Source organism: Canis lupus, chromosome 22 (assembly GCF_011100685.1).
Source record: "Canis lupus familiaris isolate Mischka breed German Shepherd chromosome 22, alternate assembly UU_Cfam_GSD_1.0, whole genome shotgun sequence".
Lineage (NCBI taxonomy): Eukaryota > Metazoa > Chordata > Mammalia > Carnivora > Canidae > Canis > Canis lupus.
In genome coordinates this window covers 23,063,923-23,081,570 of record NC_049243.1, presented here as the reverse complement: position 1 = coordinate 23,081,570, position 17,648 = coordinate 23,063,923, and the positions used below count along the sequence as shown (strand labels likewise).

At 37.0% G+C, this 17,648-nt stretch overlaps 1 protein-coding gene across 1 annotated transcript in view; it reads right to left on the bottom strand.

Annotated features, from left to right (window-relative positions):
- The window catches only part of LOC119865105, a 224,333-nt gene extending 207,379 nt beyond the window's left edge, over positions 1-16,954 (bottom strand). Inside the window, exons 1-2 of the mRNA XM_038569394.1 lie at positions 16,833-16,954; positions 15,269-15,685 (exon numbers count right to left, since the gene is read on the bottom strand). Of these exons, the coding sequence (XP_038425322.1) occupies positions 15,269-15,685; positions 16,833-16,954 (539 nt within the window). The remainder of the gene's footprint in view (positions 1-15,268; positions 15,686-16,832) is intronic.
- Positions 16,955-17,648: the final 694 nt, after the last annotated feature.

Genomic DNA, 17,648 nt, shown 5'->3' with positions numbered 1-17,648 from the left:
ATACAAAACCAAGAGTCAGCCGCTCAACCAACCGAACCACCCACACCCCAAAACACATTCTCACTTTAGCTGAATCTTTCCTAAATCTCTGATTTTTTTTCCTCTGCATAACCAAACTTCTCTATTCTCCTTAATTCAATAACTGAATTTATACTTTCCACCAAAAATACTGACCAACTCTGATAAGCTGCTAAGTGTTTGGGATGAAATTAACTTCACAAAACACAGCTATGAAGCCAAAGACACTTTTCTCTATCTTGCTCATTTACCCCCATCCTCTTTACCCTGCTTCCTGTTTATTTTTTCCCTTTCCCCAATTGCTCAGTAAAAGAGTTTATCCATGTCTTAAAGGTGATAGCATGCAGCCAGGACAATGTATGGTGAATTATCAGCATCTGTGCTGGGTTTCCTTTTACTGAAAGATCCTACTGGTAGCAGTGGGATATAAGCAGACATGGTGCTGCTAACTTGGCGGAATGACTTTTGTAACCTGGCTATAAGGTTGCAGTTCTAAATCTTAAATCTTTAGATAAATGCTGCTGTAAGGAGAAGTAGCCAGGATACAAAGCCCTATACACATGATACTACTGTTTTCAAACCTGAAGGACCCCTGAGTCTCCCAGGTTTGGAGTCCTTATTTGAGTGGGAATACTGCTTTTTTTAAGGATATTTTCTTATATATTTTGATGAGTCCGATATAGCTACTTCTTGGTAGTTCTTATATATACTAAGCTAAATACATGAAACATTTCCTATAGTGCAGAGTGCTTAAATACAAAATACTGTGCAACTGGGCAGCCCACATGTCTCAGCAGTTTAGCGAGTTTAGCGCCGCCTTTGGCACAGGGCCTGATCCTGGAGACCCGGGATGGAGTCCCACGTCAGGCTCCCTGCATGAACCCTGCTTCTCCCTCTGCCTGTGTCTCTGCCTCTCTCTCTGTGTATCTCTCATGAATAAATAAATAAAATCTTAAAAAAAAAAACATTGTGCAATTATCTTTCCATTATGAGACATATTTTTTATTAATGAAAGATTTCATGGATTTGAGTGAATATTTGAGGATAAGGGACACATTTTCAAACAAGATAAACAATTTGATGTAAAAAATGGTTTCCATTTATCATATTGCAAAGCAATTGCCTAAATTTCCATTTATCTAGGAAAATAAAGTATTTCAGCTCTAGTTTTAGAATTCATCATGCAATTCACTTGTATAAGACTTTTATAAACAATGCACAGATTATTAGTTTATTTTTTAGAGAGATACAGAGAACTATAGTTTGTTAAATGTAGAAAAAGAAAATTTAAAAATCACCACCCACTTGTGCCCTGGTTTGGAGTATGAAAAAGCAGCATAGTATTAGGAAAATATTGTAGGCTTATAGTTAGACATATCTGAATTGAAATTTTATGCATATCATTTACTAACTGGTTCTAGGTGAACGCCTTAACAGCTTAGTTTCCTTAGCTCTAAATTATAAGAGCACATATATTTAAAATTTTGGCACATATATTAAAACTTAAAATTTTTGCTATATCCCCCTCAAAATTCATATGTTGAAACCTTCCCTACAGTGATGGTATTTGAAGATGAAGTCTTTGGAAATGATTAGGTAATGAGGGCAGACTCCTCGGGAATGAGATTAGCATCCTTAAAATTGAGGCTCCAGAAAGCTCACTTATCCCTTCCACTATGTGAAGAATCAGGAAGCAAGCCTTCACCAAATACAAAATCTGCTAGTGCCTTGATCTTAAACTTCCAAACCTCCAGAAGTGTGAAAGATGAATGTTTGTTTTTTATAAGCCACTCAGTCTATGGCGGTTTGTACCGCCATACCAGAAATTGGTACCAGAAGAGGGGTGCTACTCAAATACCTAAAAATGTTGAAGCAGCTTTGGAACTGGGCAATGGGTAGAGCCTAGAACAATCTGAAGGCCCATGCTAGATAAACCCTACATTGCCAAGAACAGCATTAAGAGTGATTCTGCTAAGGGGCACCTAGCTGGCTCAGTTGGTGGAATGTGTGACTCTCGATTTCAAGGTTGTGTGTTCAAGCTCCACATGGGGTGTAGAGATTATTTAAAAATAAAATATTAAAAAGAAAAAAAACTGTAAGAGTGATTCTGGTGAGAGCTTAGAAAAAAAAAAGCAGCTACAAAGAAAGTTTTAATTGTTTTAGAGAATATCTAAGTAATCCTGAATATAATGTTGGTAGAGGAGTATGGATGGTACAGGTCATTCTGATTAAGTCAAAGGTGAATATGAAGCATATGTTATTGGACAATGGAGGAAAGGTCATCCTTCTTACAAAGTGACAAAGAAGTTGGATGAATTCCCATGTTTTAGTGTTTTGTGGAAGGCAGAACTTGAGACCAATGAAAATAGATATTTAGCTGAAGCAATTTCTAAGCAAAGTTGAAGGAGTAGCCTGTTTCCTCCTGATTGCTTACAGTAAAATTTGAGGGAAAAAAAATGACTTGTTAACCAAAAGGAAGCAGAATGTAAAGATTTGGAAAATTCTTAGTCTATCCACATTGTAAAACATGAGGGTGTGACCAAACATCCATTTGATAAGATTAGTCAACCACCTTCATTAGAGCCAACAGAATCATTCATGTCAAAAATTTTTTTTGTAATTTAATACTAATTTATTAACATGGTAATTATTTTTTAAAAGGTTTTATTTATTCATGAGAGACACCGAGAGAAAGGCAGAGACATAGGCAGAGAAGCAAGCTCCCTGCAGGGAGCCCGATGAGGGACTCCATCCCAGGACCTCGGGCGATGCTCAACCACTGAGCCACCCAGGTGTCCCTTTTTAAATTTTTTTCAGCATTTCAAGTTTTTACTTAAATTCTAGTTAGCTAACATATAGCGTAATAGTAGTTTCAGGAGAAAAATTTAGTGGTTCATCACTTATATAAAACACCCAGTGCTCATCATAACAAGTGGCCTCCTTAACACCCATTATTTAGCCCATCCCCTGCCCACCAAAGGAAGGGTCTAAGAGTGATTTTTAAAGCATTAGTCATTATATGTTTCTGATTGTCAGTCTGTGTGGATGGGGAGGTAGATAGGTTTTGGGTTGTTGTTTTTTTTTTTTTTTTTTTTTTTTAAGATTTTATTCATTTAATTTAGAAAGCATGGGATGAGGGAAGAGTACAGGGGGAGAAAAGAGGGAAAAAGAATCTCAAGCTGACTCTGCACTAGCGTAGAGCTCAAAGTGGGGTTCAATTTCAGGATCCTGAGATCATGATCTGAGCTGAAACCAGGAGTCAGATATTTAACTGAGAGAGCACCTAGGCACCCCAGGAGGTGGATATGTTTAAAGATATTAGTATAACTTGTTCTTGCATACCTGCAATTTACTATCTGTATTTAATATTAAATAACATGAATTCTCTTTCATTTTGCATGAACTGCTTCCCAGAATACTATATTCCCATAAAGATGAGAATAACAATAAAAGTAAAATAAGGAAATAATATAAATATATAATAATAAATGAAAATAATAATATACAAATAAAAATATAAAACACAACAAAAGAAAAAAGTAAACATCTGTCTATGAAACATTTAATGATGGAGGAAACTTTATTCTCTCAAATTATTAGATGTGTTGCTTTACTTCTTTATTCCATGTTTACACACTTCTCAGTTTCAATTAAATTCATTTTCTTATGTTTATTAGTCAACATGAAGTATATTCACTATCAAAATCATCATAATGCCAAACCAAATATTTCTAATAAAGTTCCTTTAGAAGTGGCTAGAATAGCAGCAATTTGTTCCATATGCCAAAAATGAGGTTTTCTTAAACCCCAGCCATCTGGGACTGACATAATTCTCTGCTCAATGATTTATCTTTGAATATTATTTGAAATAGTTATGATTTTTTTCTTCCTGTCTCAATTATTCATCACATAATAGACAACATCCTAAACCATTTGTAGATGGTTTATTATGTATAGGTCTTTGATTGACAGTATTTTAGCAGTTGAACATGTGTACTAATCTAATTTCAAGAACTTGGATTTTGAAGGAAGGGAAAGACAAAGAAGGAGCCAATACCAAATATTTTACCTGAGCCTATTAAGTCTTTTGGATAAATTAAAATAATTTACCAAATAATTTCAACTTACTGTTTATCATCATCAATATCATCATCATTGTCATGATTATTATCATCGCATTTCCCTTTCTCAATATAGTTCTTAAGGAATAATTTTTATTTATTTATTTACTTTAGGATTTTATTTATTCATGAGAGATACAAAGAAAGAGGCAGAGACATAGGCAGAGGGAGAAAAGCAGGCTCCCTGTGGGGGGCCTGATGTGGGACTCGAGACCAGGACTCCAGGATCATGACCTGAGATAAAGGCAGATGCTCAACCACTGAGCCACCCAGGCACCACAGGAATGATAATTTTTAATAAATGCTCTTTTTTACCCTTAAGCAAGTAAAGCCCAAGAAAGTGTATTTTTGTTTTTTTCTTTAAAGCAACTGTGCAAGATAATGTAACTGGGAAGTAATAATGTTGTTTCAAGACCATGACTTCTAATTTTAATGTAGAGAGCATTTGCCACAAATGGTATTAGCTTTTTAAAACAAAAATGTATTATTATTTTTTTAAGTAGGCTCCACACCCAGTGTGGAGTCCAAAGCACGGCCTGAATTCACGACTGTGAGATCAAGACTTGAGCTGAGATCAAGAATCAGATACCTAACTGACTAAGCCACCCAGGTGCCCGTAGGTGCTAGCTTTTTAATAAGATTATTATTTACACACAGCAAATAATACCTGATTCTTCTATGCCCCAATTTTTACCACTTATGTATTACAATGAAAACCAGATATCACCGTACACATACAGGGTCTGTATTGTGAGGGACCAAGAAAAAAATATTAATTTTAGAAAGGAAAGAGAACAACAAAAAGGTATATTTGGACATTTACATAAGAAAGTTCCCCTATCCCCTTCAGAGAGTCTTTTCTTTTGTGTGTGTGGGGGGGCGGGGACTGTAAGGGGGAGGGATCCTGGATCCTATTTGGAATACAAATGTACTTTTCCAGGGAAGTTATAATACCAGCGTTTCTAACTTCATAAGTCAGGGAATGGCTACTGTTCCCAGGTCATATCCCCCTTTGAAATATAGACTCATATTTTTTTTTAAGGTTTTAATTAATTTATTTATTTATGATAGTCACACACACACAGAGAGAGAGAGAGGCAGAGACATAGGCAGAGGGAGAAGCAGGCTCCATGCACCAGGAGCCTGACGTGGGATTCGATCCCAGGTCTCCAGGATCACGCCCTGGGCCAAAGGCAGGCGCCAAACCGCTGCGCCACCCAGGGATCCCCTAGACTCATATTTTTGAAGAAGTAAATATCTCTATCTTTCTTACTAGCTAATGAGTTATAAAATTAACTTCAAAGCCTTATTTTTTAGCATAGGTCTGAAGTTTCAGTAAAACTTACTCAAAAAGTCCTAATTGTTCATAAACATAATTTCCTAAACCACTTCACATCAAGGTGCTTTTGTATTTATGGCAGAAGTATACCATATATTAAAAAGAAGAGCAATTTCACAAGGAATAAGTCTCTCATACTTTGCAAAAGAAAATATCTTTTTTAAAATTTCAAACAGAAACTGAATTTACTATTTTTAATAAATATTAAATTACTGACTTGTAATTAATATAATTATACATAAAAGAATGATAAATAAGGACAGGATTGGGGAAAAAAAAAAAGAACAGGAAAGATACACGTGGGATGTATCAACAAGCTTTCAAACATTCTATTTTCTCCAAGGTATCTTTTTTTTTCTCTTTGAGACCAAAGCTACAGAAGGGGATAATGTCATGCCAAGATGAGACTGAGACACTAATAAATAACTTAAGAAAAAGCAGTCCTTGTGATTTGAACAACTGTAAGAATTCAATCAGATTGTTCTTCCTGGAAAACAACCTCTTATGTTGAAAAGTCACCTAGCATTATTTCTTGATAACAATAATCTGATCTCTTGCTACTGGGATTAGCTTTTATATTCATTAGATTTTCCATGTTAGCATAAACTCGAATTGCATGGTTTCACTTAATGTGACATCAAGTGTTGAGGTAAGTAGCTTCTCTTTTAAGTGTAAACCTTAGTCTATGTGCATAAAAATAAGCAGCAATAATAAAAAGTAACCGCTAACATTTTAAGCAATCATAATAGAAATCATTCAAAAGTAATGTTGAAAGCATTTCAGGCTGAGTATTTTATAAATTTCTGTATCCTCATATGCAATCTGGTAAATACATTTTGTTATAATACCTCTTTATTATTAAAAAAAATTATTTCTGGATTTCCATAAAAATCTCTTGATTTCAAAGTGAATGATTCAGGAAGACATTTCAAATAAGTCTTCATGGAACTAATCCAAAGATCCTACAGAGAAATTTTTTATTTTACTAAAACTGCAGCTCTACTAAGAAACTGTTCATTATATTCTTTCTTTAATTCATCCTTTTCATAATTATATGCCATTCATCTACTAGGCAGTTTTGTCTTCATAGGGGGAAAAAAAAAACCCTACTGCTTTATATTGATTCAGGATTTCCTTTATAGAGTATAGTTCTTATCTAAATGATTAGTTCTCATCTACTATTGTTTTATCTTCAAAAAGCTACTTTTTATTCTTATTTTTAAAAGAAAGGCAGACTGCTTCATGCAGCACCTTATTTGGATGTGTCTGTGGAGTCTTGGAACCTCGACTACCCTACATTCTCCTACAAATGGATTTTGAAAGCTTGTCTGAAGATTCTAGTTCTAGCAGGGGTGCACAGCTACTTGTATACCCTTTATGGAAGAACGGTCCTCCTCTATCAGGGAAGGTCATCCTCTTTGAATGTGCAACTTGGCAAGCAGATGCACACAGAGTGGCAGAGGAGGAAGGGGACGCCGCCTAGCCAGCCAGATCAACCAAATTAACCCTGGGGATCAATGGAGTGACAGATGTGGTAGCCGGATCACCCTCACATCCCAAAATACTACCTATTTCAAAATGTCTTATGGGCAGCCCAGGTGGCTCAGTGGTTTAGCGGTGCCTTCTACCTAGGATGTGATCCTAGAGATTCAGGATCAAGTCCCATGTCAGGCTCCCTGCATGGAGCCTGCTTTCTCTCTTGCCTGTGCCTGTGTCTGTGCCACTCTCTCTCTGTCTCTCATAAATAAATAAAATCTTTAAAAAAATTTTTAAATGTCTTATTTAGTAAAAATTCAAAAGTTTCACTTAATTTAATTCCTTTCCTTTTCTAAAAAAGATTTGTTTTAGAGAGAGAAGGGGAGAGAGAGAGAGCATGTACATGAGCCCAGAAGGGAGGGACAGAGGGAGAGGGAGAGGAAGGCAGTCTTAAGCAGTCTCGGGGCTGACCATGAAGCCCCGCCTGGGGATTGATCTCATAGCCCTGAGATCACAACCTGAACCTGAAACCAAGAGTCCGATGCTTTATCAACTGACTCACGTAGGTGCCCCAATCTAATTCCTTTGCAAATTAAGTATGAAAGTAATAATTTATACATGTTAATTGAGAATGAGGTATTGTCTTATTAGCAGCAAAATGAATTATTCACTAAATTTGTTCTTTTTTAAAATATTTTATTTATTTATTCATGAGAGACACACACACAGAGAGAGAGAGGCAGAGACACAGGCAGAGGGAGAAGGAGTTCCCATGCAGGGAACTAAATGATTCCCTAACGTGGGACTCAATATAACGTGGGACTCAATCCCAGATCTCCAGGATAAGGCCCTGGGCTGAAGGCAGCACTAAACCGCTGAGCCACCTGGGCTGCCTGAATTATTTGCTAAATTTGAAGACTAGCTCTGGCTTTGATGGTCTGGGGCAAGTTGATTGCCCTAAGGATGGCTATATATGTGATGACTATTTTGACCATTTAACTTGAAAATTTAGGAGTGCTTAAATGTCTCTTTCATTTAAATTCCACGATCCCATTACGTGTAAAAGTATGCCCTCTATATGTATAACTATTCCATTTTCTACAGGGAAATTTCTGTAAACTGTAAAAGAATATAACATTCCTAATAACAATGAACAATTCCAAAGTTACCGATATTTACCCTATGTTTAAAAATATTTAATAAGTCCATACGTGGTCAGTGGAGATTTGCAATGAAACTGGATTAATTTCCTTCCTTTCACATGAAAGTGGCAAACCTTTCACGTGAGTGAAAGGTTGATTGAAGAATCAATATTTATAATGGAAGAAATCAGAAGGCCAATAGGTGTCAAGAAAAGATGCTCATGCTAGCAGGGGTAACAGATATCAATGAACATGTTCCACACAACATCAAGTGCAAGCAAGCAGGGTGAAAAGACAGTTGTTAGGAATCTAATTAGGAGTCAAAGTCACACAGAAAAGCAAAGTTTGGCCCCAGGACACAAAATGGCAAGGAGGAAAAATCTGATGTCATAGTAGGTAAGAGTGGGGAATTCTCTGAATTAACTGATAAATAGAAATAGGTTATATAACAATTCAGTTTAAAATGTTGGGAGAAAATATTTTAAATGTAAGACAAAGAATGTTTTAGATGTGAAATATAATTATAAAAGGATGATGCAGTAAACATTTTCTTTTTTTTTTTAAGATTTTATTTATTTATGCATGAGAGACAGAGAGAGAGAGAGAGAGAGAGAGAGAGGCTGAGACACAGGCAGAGGGAGAAGCAAGCTCCATGCAGGGAGCCCAACATGGGACTCGATCCTGGGTCTCCAGGATCAGGCCCTGGGCTGAAGGCAGCGCTAAACCACTGAGCCACCGGGGCTGCCCTCAGTAAACATTTTCGTAGCAGAAGTCACAAACTGGCTGCTAGCCACGTGAATTCCGTTGCACACAACCATGTTCAGATTGACCTTCACGGTGTTAAGAAAATTGTCCTCAACCTTAAAAAGCTTGAGATTCCACATGAGAGAAAAAAAAAAAATTACACTATTCAATGGATCTCTATTTCATTCAGAAACAAATCACATTTCTTACAATTCTGCATAGGAATTTACAAGAACTACCCACACCATAACCTAACCTTTCTAACCTCACTGCCCATTTCTTTTACTTTACTATAGTTACTCCAGCTTCCTTTGCCCTGCCTTCAACATATCATCTTTTACACTAGTATCTTCTTCTGCCTACAGTTCTTGACCCCAAATACAGGCACTGTTTCTTCAACTCCTTCAAATTATAATTACACTGACTACTTAAAATTGCAATTCTACCTATTATTTCCAATCTCCTTTACTGTGCCTTATTCTTTCTCTATAGCAGTTGCCATATTTTAAAGTATTATATAACTCATTCATTTACTATGTACATTGTTGGTACTTTCCCCAGTAGACTGTGAGCTCTATGAGGGCATGGGGTTTTGTCTGTTTTATTACTTTATCCTAAGTATCACTGTAGATTCTAAAAATTTTGGAAGATCATATAACATTAGACCTCTATTACCTCATAACAATAATTGTCTGGATCCCGGGAGCACATGTATTTTTTATGTGAAGCATTATTCTTATTTGTACTAAAGTCTCTAATATTCCCTTTGTCACCCAGACAATGAAGCTTGGAGTCATCATTTATCATCAACCTTTCATGATCTCTTTTTGTTTTCCTTTTTCAAACACTGAAAAGGAATTTGAGGTATATTGTGTGTCAACATATGAAAACATTAATATGGAAAAATACGGGATCCCTGGGTGGCTCAGCAGTTTAGCGCCTGCCTTCGGCCCAGGGTGTGATCCTGGAGTCCCAGGATCTAGTCCCACATCAGACATCAGACTTCCTGCATGGAGCCTGCTTCTACCTCTGCCTGTGTCTCTGCCTCTCTCTCTCTCTCTCTCTCTCTGTGTCTCTCATGAATAAATAAATAAAATCTTAAAAAAAATAAAAATAGATGATATATAGGGAGGTGAAAAGTATTTCTATTTATCTTTAATATGCTCTTGAATCCCCATTATGAAACAAACATTGGATAGTTCATTTATTACATTATTTGCTGACCTTAAAGGAATTTGAATTTGAGTTCTCTGAATATAAGATACATGAATATTAGAAATTTCAATTGTCATGGTAGATTGAGCCCAAATAATAATTTTTTAAAACCTTAAATTTTATATTAAAAAGTTTGCAAGTAATGTTGGCCAAGCCTCCAATTAAAGTTGACACATTTGTTTTAATAATTTCTATTTCAATTTATTTTTATCAAAGCTTCTATTTTTAGTATTTGTTTTTAATGAAAGATGTTTTTTAAGTTGCAGGGAGGGAATATTTGTTCTATACTTCAGCATTTTCAGAGATGAAAAAGTTCCATTTCTTCACACATAAGTCAAGTCCAAAGTACAATTCTGAGACCAATCTTACCCCAGAAATCACTTCCGTTTTCTTGTTTTGCCAATAGATGTCCTGGCATTTCCTTAACCAAAAGTTGGGTTTCAAAACTGATTGAATCATGATTGAAACTAAAGTGAAAGAAAAACTAGAAATTATATATACCAAACAAGTGATAACTGTTTTGTATCTATAAAACATTCAGAAAGAATAGCACCACTGAATTCACAAAGTATCTGCTAATGAATTTTATTATTTTTTAAAGATTTACTTACTTGACAAGAGAATGATAGCAGGAGAGAGTACAAGCGATGTGGAGAGAAAGAAGCAGGCCCCTCGCTGAGCAGGGAGCCTGACATCAGACTTCACCCCAGGACCCTGGGATCATGACCTGAGCTGAAGGCAGACACTTAACCGTCCAAGCCACCCAGGTGCCCCTGCTACTGAAATTTAGATTTAACAAATTTTCTTTTTTTTTTTTTTTTAAAGATTTTATTTATTTATTCATAGAGACACAGAGAGAGGCAGAGACACAGGCAGAGGGAGAAGCAGGCACCACGCAGAGAGCCTGATGTGGGACTCGATCCAGGTCTCCAGGATCACGCCCTGGGCTGCAGGCGGCACTAAACTGCTGCGCCACGGGGGCTGCCCTAACAAATTTTCTTTAAGATATTACTAGCTTAACATTAACCTGAACTGTTTTAATAAATTGCCATGGAATAGGAAGGAGGGCCAGAATAAGGAGGTAGAAATTAAAATTCACTAATGATATTTGGAATGGGTTGCAGTCATAAATGTTGCCTTCAAATTAAACAGTGAAGTCAACCTTATAGGAATATGTTTTTTAGCCATGAGGGAATTCAAAAACAATAATTATGGTAAAAGTCTAATGTTCAATGATGTACTTAGATACTGCTAGGATATAGAGAATGTCAGGATCCTCTTATAGCTCCATAGTGCAAAATATTACACTGATTAGTATTATTAAATCATTGAATTTTAGAAGAGAAAGCATCATTTGTAGTATTTACTTCAATAACTTCCCATTCAAAAGTTTAGATAAGCAAACTGAGGCCAAGAGAATTGAAGATAAAAGCCACCATGGTTAAAAGGAAGGCCATTAGAATGAGATTTTAGTTCTAACCCTCATTTCATGACTCATTAACCATGGAATATTAGGCTAGTCATATAGTTCTATATGCTTGGATCCTCTACTGTTAAATGGTGATAATTATGTCAATCTACCTACATCAATCAGAGGGCTGGGAGAAAAGAGATGATAATTCACTAGGTAATTAAAGATACTTTAATAAAGGGAAAATGTATAAAGACTTGAGTAGAGCTAAGGAAAACCACTGGAGGTAAGTGAAACACTGAGAGACTTGTATCAGTATCATGTCTGAGTTTCTAGAAAAATAGGGGTACAATTGAGAAGAGAGATGCTTTGCACTCATAGGAAATAAAGAAAATTCACTTTTAATATTTTCTTTGTCATATTTTCTCTATCTTTCCCATTTGTTTCCTAACCGCTTCATTTGAAGGATAGGCTTATATTATAAACTAATTCATCAAAAATATCAACTAACATTTAACAAGGGAATCAAGTATACTCAATGCATAAAGGGTAGTTTCTTCAATAAATGGTATTGGGAAAGCTGAACAGCTATATGAAAAGAATGAAACTGGACTCCTAACTTATACCCCTTCAAAAATTAACTCAAAATAGATTAAGGACTTAAGTGTAAGAGCTGAAACTGTAAAACTCTTAGAAGAAAATATAGGGAAAAAGTATTTGACATTGAACTTGGCAATGATTATTTTCAATGTGACACCAACAGCACAAGCAACAAAATAAAAAATAAAGAAGTGGGATCACATCAAAATGAAAAGCTTCTGTGAGGCAAAAGAAAAAATCAACAAAATTAAAAGGCAGCCTATGTAGTAAGAGAAGGTATTTGCAAACCATATATTTGATAAGGAGTTAATATCCAAAATCTGTAAGGAACTCCTACAACTCAATAGCAAAACCCCACAAATAACTGGATTAAAAAAATAAGCAAAAAATCTGCAAAGCATATATACAAATGATCATCAGGTACATAAAAAGATGCTCAACATCAATGATCATCAAGGAAATGCAAATAAAAAAATAACGTATCACTTCATACTTGTCAGAATAGCTCTCATCAAGAAGACAAGATAATAAAAGTTGGCAAGGATAAGGAGAAAAGGGAACCCTTGTGCACTGTTAGTGGGAATATAAATCTGTTCACTATGAAAACCAGTATGGAAGTACATTTTAAAAATATAGAGCTACCATATAATTCAGCAATTCCACTTCTGGGTATATAGCTGAAGGCAACAAAATCACTCTTGAAATATCTGCACCCCCCATGTTTACTGCAGCATTGTTCACAACAGCTAAGACATGGAAATAAACTAAATGTCCAACAACGAATCAATGGAGAAAAAAGTGCAATATATATAAACAATGGCATATTATTCAGCCATTAAAAAGTAGAAAATTCTGGGGTGTCTGGGTGGCTCAGTTAAACATCCATCTCTTGATTTCTGCTCAGGTTGTGATCTCAGGATTGTGGGATTGAGCTCCATGTCAGGCTCTGCACTCAGTGTGGTGTCTGCTTATCCCACTCTCTCCCTCTGATCCTTTCCCCACCCATGGGAGCTATCTTTGTGTCAACTAGCTAAATAAATAAAATCTTAAGAAGAAAAGTAGAAAATTCTGCCATACATGGGAACACAGATGGACCATAAGGGCATTATGCTAAGTGACATAAATCAGACAAAGACAAATATTGTACAATCTCACTTATATGTGAAATCTAAAAGATGAACTCAGAGTAACAGCAGAATGATGGTTACCAGGGTCCTGGGATCAAAGAAATGGAGAGGTGTTGGTCAATGGGTACAAACTTCCAGTTGCAAGATGAATTAGTTCTGAGTAGCTAATGTACAGCTAATGGTGACTAAAGAAATAATATTGTATTATATACCTGAAAATTGTTAGGAAAGTACATCTTAAATGTTCTCATACCTCCCCCAAAAAAGTAATTATGTGAGATAATACATTAACTTTATTATCGTAATTACTTTAGAATATTTAGAATATTTCTGTATATCAAGTCACCACATTGTATACCTTCAACTTACAGAATGTTACATGTCATTTACACCTCAATAGAGTTGGAAGAAAAGATACCATGATACTGTGTCACCATTAAGGGTGGGAACTAGGAAATATGAAGGGTACAAAAGAATAAAGATATTTCAAGATTTCTAGCCAAATAATTTAAGTAGATAAAATCATTCAATTATAATGATTTTACTTATAAATTACTTAATTACTTTTGTTACAGGGAAGTGAATGCAAGCTCAGTTAAAACTCTCTAGGACCTATTTATCTATTATTAAAATATTAAGATCTGTTAATGACCAGCTTTTCCACTCCCTATATTCTGCAAACAGGGAAACAAGTATAGTGAAGCAAATAGAATTTTCTAAGACACAGCTAGAACCAAGTTCGATGTTCTCAAACAGCCTCTCTATTTAGGGTAGATGTTATAATTTTCCATGGATTATAATGTTTGATTTTTAAAACCAATGTTTGAAAATTTCTTTCTCATTGAAGCAAACACAAAACAAAAAGGTAAAAAGTCAAGTTTATTTTAGACCTACTGCGTTATCTGATTAAAGCAAGCAAATAGCAAAATGATTGTTTTAATTTCACAATCTTATTATTTTCTCCCAGGACAAAACTTTCCTCATGTTTATAGTAAGGAAGTTTTGTCCCTGTACGCATCTATCCCTAGGATTGGAATGCCCACTTCCATTGATTCCTGGTTAATAATGGGAACAAAAGGGGTGGGAAATTATATAAATTTATTTTGAAAATTCAGGATTTCCCCTGGTCATTCCGGGACATGATGCTTCCTCCCCTTAGCTACAACACCCTGTTAGGCGTCAGCCCGGCCTAAAGAAGGCCCAAAGCATTCAAATGTAATTCTTGATTCGGCCATCTAGATCATTTTGTTCAATTGAAAGAGTCCTGGATCACATGGATGATAATTAATAGTTAAGTACAGGGTTTGCCAAATCCGTCTATAATGGGCCAGAGTAAGATCATATTAGAACTCTGTAAAAAAAAAATTTTTAAACTTTCCCTGTCCTTGATTGACTATAGCAGATGAAAAATCTTCATGTGAGTAGGGCATCACTGAAGAATGGGGTGAGGTCATACTTACCGGAATGATACACACTGATTTTTTATGGCAAAAGGGGAGAAGACTCACTTCAGTGGGGTGTTTCAGACCCAGAGAAGTCTGAGGGATGGAAAGAACACTAATGATCTATCTCTTTAAAGTGTACCACAAAAAATAAATAAATAAAAAATAAATAAAAATTAAATAAAAATAATAAAAATAAATAAAAATAAAGTTCACCACAAAAGGATGGAAAGAACACTAATGATCTATCTCTTTAAAGTGCACCACAAAAAAATTAAAATAAAATAAATAAAAATAAATAAATAAATAAAAATAAAGTTCACCACAAAAGGATGGAAAGAACACTAATGATCTATCTCTTTAAAGTACACCACAAAAAGAAATAAAAATAAAAATAAAATAAAAATAATAAAAATAAATAAATAAATATATATATATATATATATATATATATATATATATAAAGTTCACCACAAAACCGTCCTTAAAGAAGGAAAGCCCTTTGGAGCAAGTCTCCCTGACCGGTCTCGCCGATCAGGATTTGCACTCAGCGAGGCGTCTAAGGTTATTCACCTTAACCTGACTGAAACGTGTCAGAAACAGCAAGGGAGGGTTCCCAGCCCCTGTACTTACCACACAAAACATGTCAACACCCCAGCTGTCATCTCCACACGGATTCGCACAGTCGTGACAGGAGAGGCCCCCGGGGTGGATGGATTCCACTCGGCAGGAGGCAGGGGCCGACCCTGAGGCCGGGCGGGACCCGGGAGGCTGTAGGTTGGCAGCCTGTGCCGGTCTTCTTTGCTCTCTTGCGGACCTTTGACCTCCCCCCCCCCCGCAGTGCGCGCAGTTTTGGGGCCACTGGCGGGTTGCCCACACCTAGGTGAACCCCACAGCGAGGCGCAGCAGCCTCGTGACTCTGACCCAGGACGGTGTGAGCCAAACGCCTCTCCGAGACCTGCAATCAAAGAAGAGGCGTTGGGCGCAGCCTCGCCCGGCGCGAGGGAGCACGTTTCTCTTCCCAGGACCACTTGCGGTTCCCATAGATCGCTGGAGATCCCGCGAGATCAGGCCTCTTCTGGGAAGCGTAGCTGTCGCTGCAGCTCCGGGAGCCTGATGCTGCCTTTCTCTGAGCCTTCTCCGAGGCCCAGGGCTCATGCCGCCGCCTCTGCCGTCAGGGCCAGCGCTTCAAAAATCGATGGCTCAACTCAGATATTTGAAATGAACTCTCCTTCTGGAAGTCACACCGGAGGCCCTGTCAACTCGTGACCTCAACTGATAGAGGTCACACTGGAGAGACCCTAACTATTGAAAACACAGCTTTCTTTTCAGGGTGACCGGGTGCAAGGCCGGGACTATCCTTTTTGTATACGAGACCAAGTGTTCATTTTTTCCTTGATGGAAACATGATGACTTGCTTAACTTGAGTTTGCAGAGAAATATTTAGATAAACCCCGTCGTGGATCATCAAACCCTCAGGTAACCGGAAAGATCTTTCCAAAATGAGGCCCTCTTTGGCTACTTAGACAATCTTCCTGGAAAGAAAAACAAATCTATTATTCATGTGCATCTTACAGGGAGTTATTCCTATAATAAAAGTCATCCAATTTTAAAAGTTTGATGGACTTTTTCCATTTAGATGAAATTTTCAACAGAAGTACTTGAGCACCAGAAGTATTAAAGTCAGCTTCAACTTCTTTTTTTTTTTTTTTTTTTTTTTTAGCTTCAACTTCTTATACAGGATTATTATGGATGAAGGAATTGCCCTAAACTTAACCTTTATTTTTTAACATTTTTTTTTTTTTATTCATTCATTCATTCATGAGAGACCGAGACACAGGCAGAGAGAGAGGCAGGCTCAATGCAGGGAGCCCGACGTGGGACTTGATCCAGGGTCCAGGATCAAGCCCTGGGCTGAAGGCGGCGCTAAACCCCTGAGCCACCCGGGCTGCCCTAAACTTAACCTTTTAGGTTAAAACCATGACAGAGTCCATGCAGTTGCTAAAACAACCTTCTCAATGTGGATTAGTACTTTGGGAAAGGTGGGAAAGTAGGTACAGAAATTTAATGAGAAAGTCACATAGCTTTTTAAGGTAGACTTGGTGCTTTATGAGATTTGTTCAGTTTATTTTGTTGAGGACATTACGGGATGGTTAAGTTTTGTACTTAAATTGGCTTCATCCTGCAACTTGGAGACCTGTTGACAGTAGCCTTAATTAAATGTTGTATGACACAATTTAAACAGATATGGTCACAGTCTCCGTAGGATAGATTAATCAGAATCATTGACCAAGTGGCATGAGACAGTATGTCACTCATGTTTCATGTTTAGTTATTTCTTGTAAGCAAGACATTAATTTGCCTTCTTTAAAAAATTTCTTTTCAATCCATCTCATTTTTTTCCAGTTCATCTTCTTTTTTTAAGTTTTCTTTTTAAGATTTTATTTATTCATGAGAGACACAGAGAGAGAGAGAGGCAGAGACACAGACAGAAGGAGAAGCAGGCTCCATGCAGGGAGCCCAACGTGGGACTCGATCCCGGGTCTCCCGGATCAGGCCACAGGTGGAAGGCAGCGCTAAACTGCTGAGCCACCCGGCTGTCCCCCAGTTCATCTTCTTAAAGATGTTTGCACAGTGCACAACCTTGGAAGATACAGTGTCTCCTTTCAGAGGAAAAGACAAGTATGCTTACCTTCCAGTATGATGAAGATGACATCCTCCTTTGGAGAAGAGGGTAAGCATACTTAATATCCATTAAGAGAGCCAGTTTTCCTAAGTTCAGTATTCCTTTTTTTTTTTTTTTTTAAGATTCCATTTATTTATTCATGAGAGACACACACAGAGAGAGAGGCAGAGACACAGGCAGAGGGAGAAGCAGGCTCCATGCAGGAAGCCTGACGCGGGACTCCATCCCGGAACTCCAGGATCATGCCCTGGGCCAAGGCAGGGGCCAAATCGCTGAGCCACCCAGGGATCCCTAAGTTCAGTGTTCCTTTCCTGTAACACAGTCCAT